Here is a 21,447-nt window from a genome sequence, read left to right on the forward strand (position 1 = left end):
CTAATGATTTTGAGGTTTAAATTTTTGAACCACTTAGAATATCATTTGAATAATGGATCCTTCCCTACCTACATATTTTTAATACAGTCTCAAAATGTCACAAAACTGACATTTTGTTTCAGATATCTAAACTTGCACCAAAACCCCTACATTTTAATTATTTTTTTACAAAAATGTCCTCTTGGGGCATATTGTCCCTTGAGTACTCTTTTTCTTTTAGTGAATAGATAAATCCCCATACTAGTGATTTTTTTTTTTTTTAAATATTTGGACCGCAGGAACAATCCATTCTCTGCTGTTGTAGGTCTTTTCTGGAGCTGACTTGAAGAAAAGAGTACATCTCTTTACACTGCTGTTTGTCCAAGAGTGATACATTTATTTTGGGTAAACTTAAAAATTAATTTATTGCCATTTAAATTTCTAACGACAGAAGAATAGGGAGCCAAATCTCCCTCAATATTACTAGCCCCTCAATAACCAGTTTTCATATCTTCAGCATGCGGTGTATGAAGTTTTTAGTTGTAATAACCAAGAAAGGCTGTATCTACACTTTTCAGAGAGAAGAAACCAATTGGCTGGGATACAGATATTTCCTGGCTTACTGGAGAAGAATTACATGTAGAAGTATTGGAAAACGTTCCACTTACAACACACAACTTTGTAAGTACCTTTACTTTTTTTTTTTTATGTCAGGAATGTTGAAGTTCTTGTGGGTTTTTACTTAGAGACTATGAAATGCTATTGCGTGATTTGAAGCAGGGTGTGTGTGTGTGTGTGTGTGCGCTTGTGCACACATGTTAAATTATTCCTGTTTAAGGAGTTTCGTTTTAATATACTTTCTAATTTAAGAAGGAAACTCACGGGGCCAGAGCAGTAGTCCAGCGGGTAGGGCACTTGCCTTGCACATGGCCAACTCGTACCCAGATCAGGAATATACCCCAGAAGTATATTCCTGAGTGCAGAGCCAGCAGTAATCCCTGAGCACCACCACGTGTGGACCAAAAACCAAAGGAAAAATAGAAAAAAATTTTAATTCACACCTATTAAATGAGAAGGAGATTTGAGTGGTATCGAAGTGTATCAAATAAAGTGAAAACACTCTCCCAGATACAGGCATTTATTGTGTGGCTTTTAAACTGTTTATAAGCCTGTGTGTTTATACCTGTGAACCTAAATTTTTCTCTCCTTTTTAGTCCCTCTTCCCTTTTTTAAACTGAAATTGCCTTCTACATGATACTGACGGTTTTTAGAAAGCAGTGGGTAGAGAGAGTGCAGTGGACAGGGCACTTGCCTTGCACAGGACACCCCGTAGAGTCCCCACGTACTACCAGGAGTAATCCCTGAATGCAGAGCCAGCAATAAGCCCTGCACACTATCAGGTGTGGTCCAAAAACTATTTTAAAAAAAAAAGGAAAAAAAAAATCTCAAACAACCCCCAAAACAGAATAAAATAATACACAATAATATTTATCATGAACATCTTTCACATAGCTCTCTTTTCATAGAAACTTCAGAGTAATTCATAAAAATATACTCTTTAATCATTGTTTATAGACATTTAAGGGTTTGTTATGCCTCGTATATAAAGACAAGCAATCTTTGTGCAGACAAATTGTCGTTCTTGAGTAAATGTTTCTGAAGGACAGTCCTTCAGCACTGAATGAAGGTGGCCAAACTCTCCTTTGAGTATGTCTCCCTTTATCTACCTGACACAGGAATTTTCTGGAACATAATCCACCTAACTGTCAAGGCACAATTCCTCCAGTCTTAGATGGAACAGTTCCTAGAGCTTAAAACTTATCTTTCTACATGGGTAAAGGAATGAGCAGAAGCCACATGTAAAGTGATCAGTATAGTGGGATTGTATTGCTTTTGTTATATACATGTTATATAAATGCCGTATATAGGCATTTTGGCCACGGTTTATTTTTTCTAGATAAATAGTTACTAACCTTTTGCAGTTGGTGTATTACCAGTGTGTCTTAGCTTGTTGTTTGCTTGGTTGGTTTGTCTTTGGATGGAGACACAAACATAACTGACAGTGTTCAAGGCTTATTCCTGGCAGACTCGGGGGACCAAGGCCAGCACCTTACCTGCCAAACTCTCTCTGACCTTTGTGCCTTAGCTTTTATACAAACAGTTGACAAGATGATTTCCTCAAGAGTTTGTTCTTGGGGTTCCTTTAGTGATGAATAATAAAATCAAGTGTGTGATTCAGTTAATAAGGCATTTTCTGGAGTGTCAGATATACCGAGGGTATATCTTATATACCAAATCAAATTTGCTGAATAGCAAATAGTTTTTTAATCTAGGAAGCTTGAATTTTTTGTAAAACTTAGAGAACTTTGGATAAATATTAATTTTTTTGTTTTCAGAAATCCAAAAACAATTGATCATGCATTTTATAATTTTTCTTCTCTTTTGTTGTTGTTGTTGATATTTTTAGTTAGAACTTGGGTACAAGGAAGTGAAAGAGGGTTTAATTTGCCAAGCATCAAAGAGATTGAAACAGCTTCAAGAAGTTGCTGGCCACCAGAGGAAATGGAAACTCACTCCCCTTAGTCCCTGAGTATGGAGATGCCCCCAGCTTTGCTGGGGACTGGCCAGAAAATGCCCTCCAGGAGAGTCTTGCATTTGCCCATACTGTTTCTGCTCTAGGAGTACAGCTGTGAAAAAGGAACATTATATAGCGATTTAATGAGTGTATAGACTCAGAGTGTGGCTTGTGGTCAAGCACATGCCTTGCATGCACGAGACCTGGATTTGATCCCTGCTACTGGAGGTAACAAAGAGAGATTTATAAACTCTTCATTACTGTACATGTATAAAGTGCTATAGATGCAAAGTGGCCACTCCTAACGTGACAGTGGGAAAGTCCCCAAAGGAGGAAGCTCCTAAGCTCTTCCTGGGTGGATGAGGGAACAGCAGGCAGAGAGTGCAGGGAAGAGTACTGTAGAGAGGAGCATTTAGGAAGTGGATTACCTTTCCAGTTCTGAAAAGTGCAGGATGAGCAGTACAGGATGGGGGGGGGCAGAGTCGAAGAAGCGGGGCGCTAGAGTAACAGGTTGTGGGTAAGGTAAACAGAGTCCAGCTCACAAGCTGCTTTTCAGCCTAGTTGAAGATTTTTACTTTTTTCTGAAGCAGTTGTAACTGTTATAATGGCAGAGAGGGGAGACTTGTGGTTCGATTCTCAACTACCCTTTTGCCCTTAGTGCTGTGTCACGGCAAGAAGGAAAAGTGTGCCTTGCATAGAAAGAGCTCTTCCCTTGGCATGTCTGCATTGAGTTTTGCTTGATCCTGCCTCCTCCTTTCGCATGAGAGCGATTCCTTCAGTGTGAGAAGGCACTCCTGCAGCCGAGTTGGTGGGAACTGGTGGGTGGAGGGGGCCGGGGAGGCCAGGAAGCCGGATTTGAAACAGAGGCATGCATTGCCCTGCCCTTCCCATCTTCTAGTGAATTAATGCTTACCACAGGCGAGGCCTGTGCCTCTCACTAGTGGAAATGCTCGAATTGTAAAGCTATGATCCAAAAGCAGATAGCAACCTTCTTTTTTTTTTTTTTGTAGGAGTACTGCTATTTATTCAGCCACTGATTAGCTGATTGAATTGTGCATGAACTCCACCTTAGTTTTTTTTTTTCTTTTTCCATTTTTTATAATTTTATTTATTGAATCACCGTGAGAGCAGTTACAAAGCTTTTGGGTCTAAGTCTCAGTCATACAATGAAACACCCGTACCTTCACCAGTGCCCATTCTCCACCACCAAAAATCCCAGTATACCCCCATCCCACACCCTCCCCCTGCCTGTGGGGCAGATGATTTCTACATTACTCTCTCTCTACTTTGATCACATTCACTATTTCGACACCAGACCCACCATTATTTAAGATTTTACCCCAACACTCAGATCTGCTGAAAAGGCAACAATAGACAATTTGTGTTCTATTGCTGGTTATGAATAACATATGATGTCGTGTGGCTGCAGTAGGGCCATGTGGTTTTGAAGTTCTGAAATTTTAACACAAATCTGGAGGGATTTCTGCCAAAAGTCACTGGGTTTAGAGATCTGCTCCTGAGTCTCTGGGATCATGGCCGTTGAGCAGTTTGATGAGGAGCCAAAGAGGCCATTCGTGGGCGATGACTTGGGGTCTCATTGGGGTGGGGAAGACAGGCCCGGCTCTACCTCCCCCCCCCCCCCCATCCCGTGAGACCCAACAAGTTTCGTCACTGCGGGCCCAAGCCTGACTGTCCAATGGCCTCTGGAGGATGACAGCCACCAAGTCGCCAAGAGGGAGCAGGTGGAGGGACAGCACCCATTCCCCCCTGGGGTGGCCGGTGACAGTAACCTACTGCGGGGTCCGGATAGCGACCTTCTTAAGGCCACTTTGTTGACAAACGTGTGCTCCCCGCTTTGGGAGCATTACTTGACCAGGTGCACCCCAGGCTTTCTCTGGCTCTCCACTACCTCCCGCTTGGGTTCCTTTTTTTTCTCTCTCGTTTGTGTGTACTACCAGTCAGGTACATGCCATTTTCAAGTCTGTTTCAGAAGGAGGATGCAGTAGAGGGCGTGAGTGACAGGAGAGCTCTCGAGGGCTCTGGGGGGGCTCAGAGCACCATGGACAGATGACACTTCCTGTGAAATGTTTGTAATTTCCTAGTTCCTGTACAAAGCAAGCAATATAAGCCATTTGGTAGGCAATGGCTGCATTGATGGTAAAGATTTTCTAATTTCTTATATGTCCAGAGGCAAGGGAGATAGACTGACTGTAAGTGGTTTGCCTTTTTACATTCCTAAAAAGTGACACATGATAAAAGAACATAGAACCACTTTAAATTTTTTTTATTTCACTCTAATACCATCAGTGATAGCATTTCTTAAATAAATTCCAGCACCACACCCCCACCAGAGTGTCTATTTCCCTCTACCACTGTCTCAGTATCTCCCTTCAAATACCTCCCCTCCCCTGTTGATTTTGGGGGGGTGAGGGTAGGGCTATGCCAGACTGTGCTCAGGACTTAACTCCTGGCTCTGTTCTCAGGGATCGCTTCTGGCAGTACCCGGAGTACCATAACAGCACCGAGGATCAGATCTGGGTTGGAGAGCTACTTTTCAAACTTCTCGAAGGGCAGGCTGTGGCTCAGTAGCCTGGTACTTGCCTGGCATGTGGGAGGCCCTGAGGTAGATCATAGCACTCCATTGGGGTGAGGGTGGGGGTGGGAATGGTGGTAGCAGAACCAAACACTCAGAAAGCCAGACCAGTGCTTGCCGAGATACCATTTACTTCATGAGGCATTTTTCATTAACATTTTATTCCATTAAATATGTTTATTGGACAGAGTTAGTAAAGGTAAGTTGTGATGGAGCATTTTGCATATTAATAGAATAACTAGAAAATTCTGGTATATGACTTAGACTGGTTATCGGTGTTTGAATACTGGTGTCACAGTATTGTAAAATTTTTTTTTTGGTTTAGATTTTGTTTTGGGGACCGCACCTAGGGATACTTGGGGGCCACACTGGACTGAGTGTTCAGGGGGTTCCCAGCAGTGCTCAGAGCCATGTTTGTGGAACCCAGGCCCCCCACACACAAAGCTTTCACTCCAGCCCTCTGAGCTCGCTCTCGGCCACTAAGACTTGTGTCTTGTCAATGATTAAAACCATCTGGAAAAGCGAGAATAATTGAGAATATATAAAGCAAAGGGCCAAATTAAAAACATGCATGCCTGCAGTGCTCTGAATAGCCACCATTAACATTTGACATTTGTTAATTTAGCTTATCTTCTCTGTTTATGATATAGAAAAAAAACAAACTTCTTTGTTTTTAATCCTTTTATGTGTGCTTTTTTTGGGTGTTTCTTTTGTTTTGTTGTTGTTACTGTTTTAGTCAACTTCTTCCTTCAGTTACTGCCTGCATAGAGACCTCTAACAGTTCTGTTGCTGAGATCATCGTAGACCCTGCCCTTTCTCACATGAAAGCTCTTTCTTACAGGAGAGAGGAATGTTCACGTTAGGCTAACTTGTTAGTGTCTTGTAGATAATTTTCCTCTCCTTTTATCTAGTTAGTGCTTTATGGTAGGACTTCTTTCTTTACAAACTGTTTCTTTTGTTAATATATAAATACTTTAGCATTTTAATCAAAGGGTGCAGTAGGGCGTTCGATTCCTCCGCCCCTCTCGGAGAGCCCAGCAAGCTACCGAGAGTATCTCTCCCGCACGGCAAAGCCAGGGAAGCTCCCCGTGACATACTCGATATGCCAAACACAGTAGCAACAAGTGTCACAATGGAGACGTTACTGGGCCCGCTCGAGCAAATCGATGAACAACGGGAGGACAGTGACGTATATAGTTAAAAATAGTACCTTTTCAGTGGTAAAAACACTTATCTTGCATGTGTGAGGCTTTGAATTTGATCCCTAGGTGGGGAGGAAAGAGGTTCCAAAGAGGCTTATAATGCAAATTAATCTGTGTGGATGATGTTGCCCAGTGCTAGGGTCCCATCTTCACACTTATGATGCCACACTTATGATCCCTACTTACTGCCATACAAAATCATCAGCACCATCCCCATGCTGCTGCCGCCCCCCGTTACACACACACACACACACACACACACACACAGTATTGCACACCCCCAAGGAAATCTCTCCCATGTTTTTTTGTCCTACCCATGTTTTCTTGTCCTACCCAAGCCAATAAGCATCTCTAAACTTCCTGCTCTTCTTGCTCTGTATAGGAATGAAATTGTATGCCTTTATCCTTCTTACTTCTCTTCCTTTCATATTTGTCTGCCGTGACTTCTATGTAGTGAAACCTGAAATTAATTTTCAGACCTTTATTCATTTTCCATCTTCTTCTCTTTTTTTTTGGGGGGGGGGCGGTTGTTTTTATTTTGGTGTTGAGGCCACATCCAGTGATGCTCAAGGGTTACTTCTGGTTCTGCACACGTGAATCACCATTGGTGGTGCTCGGGACTATAAGAGATTCCAGGAATCAAACCTGGATCTGCTGCTTGCAAGGCAAGCTGGGCTGTCTCTCGGGCCCCATTTTTTTCTCTCTTCTTGGCCCCATTTTTTTCTATATATTAGTTGAATATTGGGTTGGAGATAAACATGTATAGCTCTTTTAATTTTATATGTGTAAAGCAGTTGTCACGATATAAACATTAAAGGTTTACTCTTTCAAACAAGAGTAAACACTTTACTGAAAAGATTCTAGGAAGATTCTTGACACGTTTTTTAAATTCTCTATGATGTTTTATCTTGCAGGTACGGAAAACTTTTTTCACCTTAGCATTTTGTGACTTTTGTCGAAAGCTGCTTTTCCAGGGTTTCCGCTGTCAAACATGTGGTTATAAATTTCACCAGCGTTGTAGTACAGAGGTGCCACTGATGTGTGTTAATTATGACCAACTTGAGTAAGTAATCAACACTTCTGAATGTATTATTTTGCCTTTAAATGTTCTTAATGTGAAACTAGTACTTCTTAGAGTATGAGGGAGTTTTCTGTCCAATAAAGTTTGTAACACAGAATTTTTTTTTTAAGTACAATTAGAAAGTAGTATATAGTATGGCTAGTACTTCTCTCCCAAATTATAAATCTGGCTTAGCTATACATCTCATTTGAGTTTTATATTTACTTTTAGTTAAAACAGATCTCTAACCACAGAAATCACTTTTAGGTAGTTTTTTGGGGTTAGAGTAGGTCTTTCAATTAAACTATCCTTTTGTTTCATAAATAGGAGGTCTTATTCTGTCAGCTATTTTGTAAAATACATTTTTTCTCTCTGTCTCTCTCCCCCCCTTTCTTTCTGTCTCTCAAACCCTCCCCCAGTTTATTTAAAAGTAAGATATAAAATTTTTGTACCAAGTATATCTCTTTCTGAAACTTTTCTTTGCTTTATTGCCAGAGTTTCTCTAATAGGTTAGTCTGAGTCTCATAGACTGAGCCTAATTTTAATCTTGTGTCTGCATTACTATTGTTGCTGCTATTAAAGGTCTTATTACTTTCCTTGATCATTTGAGTAAATAAAAATTAATTCTGCACTTTATAAAGTGATTGTAATGATGTGATCTAACTTAACGATAGAAACGTTTTCTTCTAATTCCCTAACCATAAAGCATGATTTTGCTTCTTAATATGTAGAGATTTGCTCTGTGGAACCATTGGTTTCAGTGTGATTTTGAAAATGCAGTATAGTGTTTTTTTTAATAAGCCTTAAGACCAAAATGCAACTAATTTAACTGTGGTTTCTCAAAATGAAATCTGATTTGAGATATTTTTGTTAACTCTGTAATGTATTTGGTATATGAAGCTTCTGGGTTTTGCACAAGTTAGGTTTGTTTTGTTTTGTTTTTGTTTTTACCTCACAGTTTGCTGTTTGTCTCCAAGTTCTTTGAACACCACCCAATATCACAGGAGGAGGCCTCCTTAGCAGAGACCGCCCTTACGTCGGGACCCTCCCCGTCCGCGCCCCCCTCCGATGCTCTGGGGTAGGATTTGACTCCTGCTGTTCAGTAACACGTGCTATTTGAGCTGGTTTCTTTGGATCTTTTGGTTCATTTTAAACCTTTTCATCATTTGATTTGTTAAATGAAGCAATTTTCCCCAGATAACTTTATTTTATCATAGATAGGTACATGCATTTGATATAAGTACATGGGATTGAAAGTTGGTGTAGACTGTTGCAGCACCAGTCTTAGGAAAACTGCACCGACAATTTACATTACCTACCCTATGCTCAACATTGTAGTTATTTTATTACTCAGTACAAGAAGTGTGGCAGGTAGAGAAATATGTGACTTCCATTTAGAAAGAGCATCAGTATGTGGCAAATAATTTATGCAGAGGACATAATTTTAATCTACGGTGCTGATCTATTTAATATCATGTGACAAGGAAAAAAGGGAGTTGTAAAATGCAATGAAGAAGGTGGTATTCTAAATGGGCTTTAAAGAATTCTGGAAATGGACTGAACATAGGGCATAAAAGTCTGGAGACAGAGGCTAGAAAAGTCTAATCTAGGGAATGGGGATAGAAGATTTGAGAGTGAATGAAGAGAGACCAAGGTGAGAAGTTTGTGTGTTACACCAGATTTTGGAGAGTCTGGGAATTCAGCGTTTATAAAAGTAGGGAAGGAAAGAATTGTAGAGGACCAAAGTAATGAAAATGGTTTAAAAAAAAAAATCATTGGAGTGGCTGGAGCAATAGCACCGCAGGTAGGGCCTTTGCCTTGCGTGCGGCCAACGCAGGTTCGATTCCCAGCATCCCATATGGTCCCCCAAGCACAGCCAGGAGTAATTCCTGAGTGCATTAGCCAGGAGTATCCCCTGTGCATTGCCAGGTGTGACCCAAAAAGCAAAAAAAAAAAAAAATCATTGGAGCAGTGTTATACAGATAATTGATAATAAATGTCTAAGACAGAGAAGCCCTAGATACAAAGGATGCTGCTAGTAGTAAAGACTTGAACTGGGAGTGAGTCATGCAGTGAAAGAAAGGATGGGAAGTCACAAAGCATAAAGGACAGTAATAGTATTGCTGTGCAGAAAATAAAGGAACGGCTGACATTGTAAACTGTACTGAAGGCTGAAGATGGAGAGCACCTGTTCTGCATGTCTGAGGCCTTGGTTCAGTCTCCAGCACCGTAAAGATCAGCTGGTAGCGGAAGGAGATAGAATCCAGAAATCTCACACTGAAACATAACAGCAAAAGGGAAAGAGAAGATGAAGAGTTTCGTAGATACTCTTTTGCTTTCACACAGTTTCTTACGCAAATCTTTGCCTGCTAAATTTGATGCAGCATAAAGTTTGCTCTACTTGGAAGCATTTTATTTTGTTTGTGGGGGGGGGGGGCAGTTGAGCCACAGCTGGCACTGCTCAGATGTGACCCTGACGGTGCTCAGGTAGGATTGGCAGCATACAAGACCACTTAACCCTGGACCATCTCTCTTTGGAAAAATTTGGTTTTAGAAATAAGTCCTTACATAGCATTCTATTCTAGAGGATTAATTAGTTCAGATCAGGAATATTTCTTGTCAATTTTAGCCCTACTTTCCCCAGTCTTAATCATGTAATGCCATTTCTTCTATCTAGAGACATATCAAAATAAGTCAACAGTTCCAGTAAACTTGAAATTTTGGATGGGAGGAATGATTTTGTATTTATTTGGGACACTGGAAAGTGCAGCTACTGTGTTCTTTCATCATGTTGTGGCTGGTATCCATGCTGGTGGTGTCCTATTTTATCCCCTGTCTTTCTCTAGCAGCTCTGTATCAATTTTTTCTTCTTTTTTTTCCTATTTTTTTTAAGTGTAGGCATCGTGATTTACAGTACTGTAAATGATTGTTTCATGCATACAGTATTCCAGTGATAGTTTAATGCATACAGTGTTCCAAAACCATACCCAGAGTATCCCAACCATAATGCATTTCTTTACTTTGGGTTTTTTTTTCTTCTTTTTGTGTCACACCCGGTGGTGCACAGGGGTTACTCCTGGCTCATTCACTTAGGAATTACTCCTGGCAGTGTTCGGGGGACCATATGGGATGCTGGGAATCGACTCCGGGTCTGCCGCATCCAAGGCAAAAGCCCTACCCACTGTGCTATCGCTCCAGCCCCCATAATGCATTTCTTAAAGGGTGAAAGAAAATGATTTTCTTCATCTGGGACACTTTGGCAGAGTATGTGGTGCTGGAATGTGTTATATACAGAATCCTATCTCTAATAGTTCTGTAAAGCATGGCTCCTAAAAAAAATTTTAATTTATATTAGAAAAAATTGTTAATTTTTTTACTTGAATTAATCTTATTTTCTGATGAATCCTTTGGCTCTAGTATTTACTACTGGTGGATTCTATTGATCATGATACCTTTCTAAATGCTGTTTTATATTCTAAATGCATTTTTGTTAAGTCTAAATAATTATAATAATCATGAAATGCATAATATGAATATAACAGATTGAAAAAGTGTTGCGTTTGTTTTGAATAAAAGCTAGATGTATTCTCTTTACTATTTTTGAAAAATATACAGAACGTATACCTTGCCTTGCATGTGGCTGACCCGGGTTTGATTCTTCTGACCCGGCAAGCTACCAAGAGTATTCCACCTGCACGGCAGAGCTTGGCAAACTCCCCATGGTGTATTTGATATGCCAAACACAGTAACAAGTCTCACAATGGAGACATTACTGGTGCCAGCTCAAGCAAAATTGATGAATAACGGGAGGACAGTGCTACCATGCTATGAAATGCATTTAAAATTTTAATATTGTTGAATAAGATAGTTATTTTGCTTCAAAAAATATTTAAATGTTGTTTTTTTTTGTTTGTTTTGAGGCCTCACACAGCCATATTCGGGTTACTCCCGGCTCTATGCCCAGGGATCACTCCTGGCAGGCTCAGAGGACTATTCGGGGTGCCAGTGATCCAACACGGGTTGGCCACATGCATAGCAAATGCTTTACCCGTTGTACTACTGCTTCAACTCTGGCTCCAAAGTTTTTAATATTTCGGGTTAAAAATACCATCTAAACTGGTAATGTGCTAAAGTGTATTAGAGGCAAAATTCTGTTCATTTTTTTTTGCTGCTGTCTTATAGAAAGGCAGAAAGCTAGAGGGTTTATCGGGAGAAGAGGCAGATCACTGGCCGCCTCCAGCATATTACACAAGGTACAAACTGCCGGGGTTAGGGTCACCTGGTACAGAAACAGTTCTTTTAGTCCCCAAGAAAAGGTGAGTGTTAGGGATATGCCGGTTTACTTTGACTTGTATCAGCAGATTAAGTCAAAATGCAAATGACTCCTTTTAGTAAGAAATGCACCTGTTGTGTGAACCACACTTCTTGTGTTGGGTAGACCACAACTTCACTGTTGGAAAATACTCATGAGAAACCAATTTCTGATTCAAAAATTGAGTTCATTGTGGGGTTAAGAGGCAGTTCAAAAGTTTAATTATAATCAGGCTATACTAATTGGAACTGTTGAACATGCCCTCCCTCCGGTCACGCTAAGTTGACTTTGAGGATGTCTCCCCTTCCTGGATGGCATCAGATGGCCACTGTCTGAGTGGGCCTTTCTGCTTTTATGTGGTAGGCGACTGCTCAGAGTCAGCCCAGGGTTTTGTTCGCTTATGTCTGGACCAGCCTTTTTGCTATACATATTTCTGGTTTGTTACGCACTTTTTATTTCAGCAATAATGAGTTCCGTTACTTATTGCTACCCATAACAGATCAGATGCATTCATTAGACTGTCCTATACTGCTGTAGTTCATTTAAACTTTCCAATTTTAAGCCCTAACAAAGTGTGTTGTTACTTCTTAGACTATCAGCCTATAATCTTTTATTTTTAATGTCAGTGCACTTTCCAAAACTTGGACTGCCTGCTCAAGAGAGCATCTTCCTGCCCTTTTCCCTCTTCCCTTCTCGTAAACAAAATCTTCATCTGAAAAGGCAACCACCACCACCCATAATTTTCACTTTCACAATTTTTACTTCCCTGAGCAAAGGAGATGTGCGTGTGTGTGTGTGTGTGTGTGTGTACATATATACAACTGCTTAAAGCAAAAATAAACAAGCGAAAAGTTTCTCAGTAACCAGAAGGAATAAAAAATAAAAAGGATCAGTGGAGCATGATAAGTTTAAATAGCATCCAGTTGCACCAGGCTTACCTTTAATTCTCATGGGGCTGGGTGTGCTCTCAGTCACTAACACTGAGGAGCCTGGGCCACGTTCCGGCAGCGTGCTTTCCTCACAGTCTCTTTCACAGGCTTCTCTTGAGTTTCAGACCTTTATCTATTACTTTTTCACTCTGTTTTCTTCCATTTTGCTTTTCATAAAATCTGATTCCCTTAGCAGTATATTCCTTTTTCCTTTTCAATTTTTGTTAATAGTCATGATTCACAAATTTACTAATAGTTGCATTTTAGGCAAACAACAGTTCAACACCAGTCCCTCCACCAGTGTCCGCCCCCTCCACCAGTATTCCCAGATTCCCTCCGCATCATCAGTGTCTCTCTGTCCTTGCCTTATAATCAATAATAATGCTGATTAGTTACAGACTCAGTGGAATAAAAAGCTGGCTCCCCCGTTTGTGAAAAGGGACTGTTAGCCTGGAGTTGTTCTTTGGTGCTGGTGAGGGTCACTGAGACCACCACAGCTCCCTGAGCAAAGGCCCTCTCAACACTGGTCTCTGCTTAGCCCCAAACACGAGAGCAATTTCTCAGGACCAGTGAGAGACAGACAGACAGACAGACAGAGAGATCAAATACCTCATTATCTGTGGAGCCAAAATAAGTCGCTCATTTTAATAGTTTCATTGGAAAGCAGTCTTTACAAAGAAATCTGCATTATACATTATAGATGTTCCTCCTTTATATCATTTTGGAAGCTTGGGGAGTTTGGGCCACACCCAGTGGTGCTTGTGGCTTACTCCTGGTTCTGCACTCAGGGATCTCTTCTGGAAGGGCTTGAAGGAACCATATGGGGGCCTGGGTTTGAACCCAGGTCGGCTATGTGCAGGGCATGTACCTTACCCTCTGTACTATCATTCCAGTGCTTCTCCTATGTACCTTGCATAAGTTATTGAGTATTATAAACTTTTCAAAATATGAAAGACTGATAACTCTTAAGATCAACTTTTTAATATGGAAGTGATCTTTTACTATCATTCAGGATTTTCATTCGACCTTTTTTATTAGACAGTAGGTACAGGTGTATCTTACAAGATATACCTCATGCATGTGTGTTCTCAAAATAGAGAGACATTCTTAAAACGTTCCATTTGAAAATGCCATTGTTTCGTAACTGTAGTAACTTCAGCTGTCAGGAAATAATAACAAAATTTGAAATAAATGGCAGATTTCATTTTTAAGAATTTTGTATACCTTTAAGGAATTAGTTTTTTTCTTCTCCCTCCCTTCGCCTCCCCTCTCCTCCCCTCTCCTCCCCTCCCCTCTCCTCTCCTCTCCTCTCCTCTCCTCTCCTCTCCTCTCCTCCCTCCTTCCCTCTTTTCCCCTCCTTCCTTCCTTCTCTCCTCCCCTTTCCTTCCCTCTCCACTCTCCTCCCCTCCCCTTCCCTCCCTTATCTTTTCTTCTCTCAAACTGTGTCTCAGAGGCTCGGTGCCTTCCCCCACACATACACACACACACACACACACACACTGAGGCCCTTGTCAGCCAGCCCATGATGCATGCTGCTGGCCAGGGCCCTTCCAACAATAGCAGGGGAGGGTCTAGGGCTTCACCCTGCAGTGCTGGGGAGTGGGCACCATATGCTGCCAGACTGGGCACGTGCCTGGTGTGCATACTAACCACTCCACTGTCTCCCAGCCCCAGAGTTTCTTCTGATTAACTGGAGATAATTTATCAGCACTTACAGATATTGTAGTTTTTGGTTTTGGTTTTTTCAAGAGGGAACGATGGAAGAGATCAATCTTACTATTGATAGTCCCTGGAAGATGGGCCTAAGCAAAGCAGGTTTAACTGTTTTAGCTGTACGCCTATATTCATTTTTTTTAATTTCAAAAGATTGGATTGTTCTTTTCTAATGCTTGTCAGATTTTTTGTTTTAATGAAGTGAGGTAGGTTTTATTAAAACTTATTTAGAAAGATGTGAGGGGAGAGAGAAGTACACATTCGCGAGAGAATACAGATTATCTAGAGTGGAATAGGCAGACAGAGCAACATCGAGACAGGAAAGGGAGATATGGGTTCACGGAGAACATAGGCTTGAAGAGCCTCTTGTAAGATTTTATTTAAGAATTTTGAAATAAGAAAATCAGGGCTGGAGCAATAGCACAGCGGGTAGGGTGTGTGCCTTGCACACAGCCAACCTGGGTTCAATTCCCAGCATCCCATATGTTCCCCCAAGCACCCCCAAGAGTAATTCCTGAGTGCATGAGCCAGGAGTAACCTCTGTGAAATGCCAGGTGTAACCCAAAAAGCAAAAAATAAGAAAATAAGAAAATCTTTTTATTACCAATTTTTTAAATATTACCTTTATAAATATCTCTATAAATATCTGAATCTTATCTTCCAATTACTTGATTTTTCCAGGCCCCAAATTCTCACCAGTCCATCTCCTTCAAAATCCATTCCAATCCCACAGCCTTTCCGACCAGCAGATGAAGATCATCGGAACCAGTTTGGACAGCGAGACCGGTCCTCGTCAGCTCCAAATGTGCACATCAACACAATCGAGCCTGTCAATATCGATGTGAGTATCTACGCTCTTCAAGCTCAAACATTCTCAGCTGTCGTTTAAACCTTCCTTTTACAAAGAAACTATAGAGCAGAAATACTGTCTTTGACTTTTCACAGTTTTTGTAAGTGACAGGCTTTTCTTGAATATCTTCACAGAATCTTTTTCATTTTCCCTGGGCTTTAAATATTTTTGTAAAATTATTGAGTTACTCTGATTTTTTTTCCTTCAGAACATCTCTACAAAAGTCTTTGTTAATTTAGGATAAGGAAAAAATGAAGATATAGTTGCAAATTTCTATTTAAATCCACTTGAAGTATTGATTTCTAACAGTATGTTGAATTAGCCTTAAAGCTACCTTTTCCTTTTTTTATTTGCTTAAACATGCAGTTCTGTTTTTTCTTTATGGCGTATCTTGAATTTCAGTTGGTTCTTTATATGTCATTTACCATTAGGTTTTAATCATTCTTTGTTTAAAATGCATCTTCTCTGGTCTGCCAACATACATACTGTCTTCATCTCTTGAGCCATTTCCGCCCCTTCTGGTGGGTCTCTCTTGGCCCCTCTCCAGTACATTTTCTATACTGTAATTCGTGCTAGTGTCATTTCTTTAATTAGGCTAACTAGCACAGCAGAAATCACTCTAGAAAGTTGCCTCAGCATCTATCTTCGAACTAAACACATAAAAAGTTACCAGGAAATTAAAGGACTTTAGAAGATACATAATTTAGATCAGGGTTTAACAAACTCTTCCTTAAAGAGCCAGGTAGTAAATATTAGATCTCTAATGACAATATTTATTAGTATTTTTCTTGTTGTTCTTATTTTCATGGCTCTTGAATCCCATCGGGCAATGCCCATGGACTCCTCCTGGCTAACCACTCAGGAGTTTTTCCTCAGAGTGCTCCAGGGAACCTGATGTGCTAAGGATCCCATCCAGGACTGACTCCTGCATGCAGAGTGGGTATTCTAGCCCTGTGAGCCTTCTCCCTGGCATCTAGTGACAGTGTTAAACTCTGTCATTGTCATAGATAACACATTCATGACAAATGGTTGTGGCCGTATTCCCATAAAAACCTAGAGCATAGAACGTATTTTGCCTTTCCCAATAGAGACAAGAAGAACGGGAAGAGTGGGTTATTCAGAAGATTGCGTAATGAAGTCATTGTCCATTGCAGATGAGAATAAAAGGCCATTGCTGTCTGCATTGTGGCACCTCAACAATCCTGACCTTGGATTTAGGTGTCATTTCTATCAGGATTTGATTGTTGAAGAGTGAGCATACTTATCCTTAAAATGTGATAAGCAGCAAAACTGAGAAAACTGACCAAGTTTACTTCTCAGAAAGTAATTATTTTTAAAGGAAAACCAGAACCTCAAAGCCAAGGATGACGTTCAAGTGCTAATCCCAAATTCAATCCCTGGCACTACATGGCCCCTTGAGTTGCTAGTACCAGCCACATTCTGACCATAATCAGAAAGCAAAAAATTGTTTCCCATATGAATCGGGTACTGGGTTAGTGAGTTGATGTACGTATTGGTGCAAGGGTTTGTTCTCATTCATTACACATGCAGCCCCTCTATCTCAGAGGTAGAAGGTTCATGAGGGAAGAGAAGCGAGTCTTCACAGGAAAATATTTGGTAATGAGCAGATTGCTTTCATGGTAGAACCCAGTCAGATGTCCTCCGTTTTATACCAACTTTCATTAAGCCACAATCCAACATTTAGGGGCTAAAGAGATAGTACAGTGCATAAAATGCCTGCCTTGTATGCAGCTGTCCTGGGTTCAGTCCCCTGAGCACTGCTGATTGACCCTCCCCAACCAGCCCCAACCTTCCCCCAAAAAGTCCAACATTTCAATGAAAACAATGCAAATTGATTGCAAAACTGCCCCCCCCCCCAAAAAAGATGGACCAAAGCGTAATACAGAAGTTAAGAAGTTTGCCTTGCGTGCGACTGACCCCCAATTTAATTTCCCAGAGCCATGTATGAGAAGAGCTAGGTATAGTTCTCAGCGCTGCTGGGTGTGGTCCAGATTCCCATCCAACCCCCCAAAAAAGAGAGATTATAAGAGTTTAGTGAAGATAGTGAATAATGAATGACTTGGGAGAAATACTTAAATAATCTGAAGCCATTGAAAGATAAGAATACATTAGAATTAAATTCCTCCTGTTAGCAATCTGTCACTGTCACTGTCCTCCCATTGCTCATCAATTTGCTCAAGTGGGCCCAGTAATATCTCCATTGTGACACTTGTTACTGTGTTTTTGGCATATCAAATACGTCATGGGTAGCTTGCCAGGCTTTGCCATGCGGGCAAAATACTCTCGGTAGCTTCTGGGCTCTCCAAGAGGGACGGAGGAATTGAACCTGGGACTGCCAGGTCGGCCGCGTGCAAGGCAAATGCCCTACCCACTATGCTATCACTCCAGCCCCTAGAAGAGAGAAAACCCACCAGGATGAGAATATATTTAATAGGCTCTTCAGCTTAAAATGATTTAATGCAAATGGATTGTTAGAAACCTTTGAGGAAATTGGAGCCCTCTAAAATTTTAGTTAAAATAATAACTATTGTGCTGTAAAAAGATAAAATTAAGAATTTTCAGTTTGAATTATGACAAACTTGGTCCTTTGTTTATTCAGGAAGCTTGCATGTTATTGAAATAACAGTATAAACTTTGTTGAATATAAAAGGAAATAATAAACTGTTAAATTTCTTTGTGTTTTGCTGCGGGACCCTCCCAGTGTGGTGCTGTGGTCTCAGAGGACCCATGGTGCCAGATTGAGCCCAAGCCTCCTGCATGCAAAGCACGCACTGGAGCCCTTTGAGTTTTCTCGCGAGGCCTGAATTTCATTTTTCAACATAAGTTTTCCAATCAAACTTTCTTCCTGCTTTTTTTTCTGTGAAACTTTTTTATAAGAGGCCTTTCGGCCGGAACCTTCAGCGCCCAGTAAATTGCAAAAATGACCAACACAAAGGGAAAGCGGAGGGGAACCCGCTTATATGTTCTCTAGACCTTTCAGAAAACATGGACTTGTTCCTTTGGCCACATACATGCGTATATACGAGAAAGGTGGTATCGTAGGCATAAAGGGAATGGGCACTGTCCAAAAAGGAATGCCCCTCAACTGTTATCATGGCCAAACTGGAAGAGTCTACAATGTTACCCAGAATGCTGTTGGCATTGTCGTTTACAAACAAGTCAAGGGCAAGATTCTGGCCAAGAGGATTAATGTCCGCATTGAGCATATTAAGCACTCTAAAAGTGGAGACAGCTTCCTGAAAGGGGTGAAGGAAAATGATCCAAAAAAGAAGGAAGCCAAAGAAAAAGGGACTTGGGTTCAACTGTAGCGCCAGTGTGCTCCACCCAGAGAAGCACACTTTGTAAGAACCAAGGGAAAGGAGCCTGAGCTGCTGCAGCACATTCCCTATGAATTCATGGCATGAGAGGTGTTTGTTTAGAAATAAAGAGACACCTGTACTATAGAAAATTAAAAAAAAAATTTTTTAAAAACCACTTTTTTTTTATAAGGGGTTCATTTTAGTAGTGTTTTCCTAATATCAATTTTCTTCAACTAAAAAGTCCTCTAGCTAGCTAGACTTGAGTATTAAGAAATTAGTAGAGGAAGAAAATTCAGAAATAAGAGGTTGTGAAATAGGAAACAAAAGCATATTTCTGCGTTATGTTTATTCTTGGTGTGTCCAAAACTGTAATTTTCATCCTTTTAGAATATATCCCTGTATTAGTGTTTTCTTAATCTGTTGGACTTATGTCATGTTTATTTCATAATCCTTCCAACCTCTCCTGTTACCAAATAGTCAAGTGTTGCTTACCACCATCTTTTTTGCTTTGATGTGTATTTCAAGTTTGTTCTTGTCACCACTGTTACTTGAGTTGCTGCTTTTTCACTTGAACTTAATAATCTCCTGTGTGTATTTCCCATCACTGATTTCCTGCTATCATTTCCATTCTTTGTACTGCCAGTAGAATCATTTTTCACACCTCATCCTATCTCCCCTTCTTCTGAAATTTTTGATGACTTCTAATGACACTAAGAGGCATTAGTATTTTCATTTAATTTTTATCATTTACTTCATTCTATTTCAGTCATTATTATTTGAGTAAACAAGATTTTAATATTGACTTTTGGGAAAGGCACCAGAACAGGCATTTGAGAATTACGGATGAATTAATAGATGATGTTTCCTTCAGATATGTCAGTCTAGTCAGCCATAAAAACACTCACAAAAATACATAGTAAAGAGATGTGATAGTACAGCTGGGTAAGGCGCTTACCTTGCCCGTGACTGACCTAGGTTCAATCTAGTTCAAACCACTAGGTGTGGCCCAAAAGCAAAACAAAAACATATATGTATATAGTCATCATTTTATGGGATGATAAAACTCTACCTGATAGAATCTAGGAATATTTAGTAGAGAAGGGGCAACATTTCACCAATATTAATAAAAGATGAAAGAGTAGGAGTTCATTAAATATATCAGGAGCTGGGTTGAGGAATGAAGGGCATTGGCTGAGGAAATAATGAGCACACTGACCCGGAAGTACCTTCCCCTGGGGTACTGTGTGGGCGTTCAGGAGATCTTGAGAAGCTCTGCGGATGGCATTGTGTAGTATTCGTGGGTCTCGAGAGGAGACAAGGAGTAGGACAGAAAGTCATGGATTCTCTATTTTTGAAAAATCTATTTAATTAAAGATTAGGTTGTCAAGGCAGGAATGATGAAAATGGCTGCTCTTGAGGAGTACTTGCTGTGCACCTGGTACTATGCACAGTACCTCAGATAAATTTCCTATTTCCATCCTCATAAACACCCATGGGTCAAATACTAATATTATTTTGAATTTGCGGTTAGGAAAATTCTAGAAAAATGGGAAACTCATACAGTTGGTAAAGTATTGACAAGAGCATAAAACCTGGTCGGCCTTTCTTTTTTCTTTCTCTCTTTTTTTTTCTTTGTTGTTTTTTGTTTTGCTTTGCTTTTCAGGTCACACCCCAGCGATGCTCGGGGTTACTCTTGGCTCTGCACTCAGGAATTACTCCTGGGGGTGCTCGGGGGACCATATGGGATGCCGGGTCGACTGCAAGGCAAACACCCTCCCCACTGTACTATCGCTCTGGCCCCCAAGACGGCCTTTCTTACGCTCTGCCTCCGTTGCCCGCAGTAGAGGAGTCTAGAGGGAAAGGCTGAAGAAGTAGAGAAGACCTCGGTGTCTTCATTGAAGGGATAGTGTTTATTCCCTTTTTTAGTACTGAAGAGGTAGTACAGGGGTAAGACACTTCCTTGCCTCGCATGTGGCAGACCGTGGTTCTGTCCCCAGCACCTCATAAGGTCCCCTGAGCAGGAGTGATCCTTGAGCGTAGAACCAGAACTAAGCCCTGAGCAAGGCTTAGTATGACCCAACCCCTCATCCCCCTCACCCCATAGGAAATACCAAATGAAGTAGATAGGATTTTTAGAAATAAATTATGCTAACTTTCATGGACTAGAAATATAACTCACCGGGCTGGAGCACACGCTTTGTATGACGAGGCCTCAGGTTTGATCCCCCGCACTGCATGTCCCCTACCCACTGCCAGGAGCACTGAGCTCTGAGTCAGAATAACCCCTAACCACTGCTGGCTTTGCTCCCTTCCCACCGCCCCCAGTTTTTAATCCAATCCAGTTTTTAATCCAATCTCCCAGGGACTAGAAAGATAGGACAAGGGTTATGGTGCTTGACTTGCATCCTGGTTCAAATCCTTGGCACCACATGTAGCCCCCTGAGCACGGCCAGGTGTGGCCCAAAATAAAAATCAGAACATAATGATCATCATTTTTATTTTGGAACTAAATGACTTTAAGATGTCTGTGGACACACCCCTGTATTTTTGCTGTTGGAAATCTAGAAGCAATTGAATACAGTTCACAGTATATGTAAAATTTAAAGCAGGCAGAAAGCTCCCCACCCCCTGCCCCATGAACATTTCTTTTAGGATTCCCTTTTCTAAAGCCCACTTCAGAGACGTGAGAGAAAGTAGTGTTGCAGAAACCAAAGGTACAAAAGGGATTTCGAGAGACTGAAGGTTGTCATTTGTCCTAAAACACAGCTGAAATGAGGACTGGCAATCCCTGTTGGCTTGTCCATTCACAGCTCATTTGGGCGTCATTGAAAGCGGTTTTTAAAGGTCAGTGGAGAGGAGCAAGGCAGACTGAGATGTGAGAGTCCGTTTTGAGCTCTGACAGATGACGAGGGGG

General features: G+C 40.9%; 1 protein-coding gene across 2 annotated transcripts in view; it reads left to right on the forward strand.

The window, feature by feature from the left end:
- The window catches only part of BRAF (B-Raf proto-oncogene, serine/threonine kinase), a 169,574-nt gene that overhangs the window by 105,311 nt on the left and 42,816 nt on the right, over window positions 1-21,447 (forward strand). For both annotated transcript variants that reach the window (XM_056124014.1, XM_056124015.1), the window contains exons 5-8: window positions 558-660; window positions 7,264-7,412; window positions 8,368-8,487; window positions 15,045-15,204. In XM_056124014.1, coding sequence (XP_055979989.1) covers window positions 558-660; window positions 7,264-7,412; window positions 8,368-8,487; window positions 15,045-15,204 — 532 coding nt within the window. The remainder of the gene's footprint in view (window positions 1-557; window positions 661-7,263; window positions 7,413-8,367; window positions 8,488-15,044; window positions 15,205-21,447) is intronic.

This window comes from Sorex fumeus, unplaced genomic scaffold (assembly GCF_029834395.1).
Source record: "Sorex fumeus unplaced genomic scaffold, SorFum_2.1 ptg000048l, whole genome shotgun sequence".
NCBI classification, from domain to species: domain Eukaryota; kingdom Metazoa; phylum Chordata; class Mammalia; order Eulipotyphla; family Soricidae; genus Sorex; species Sorex fumeus.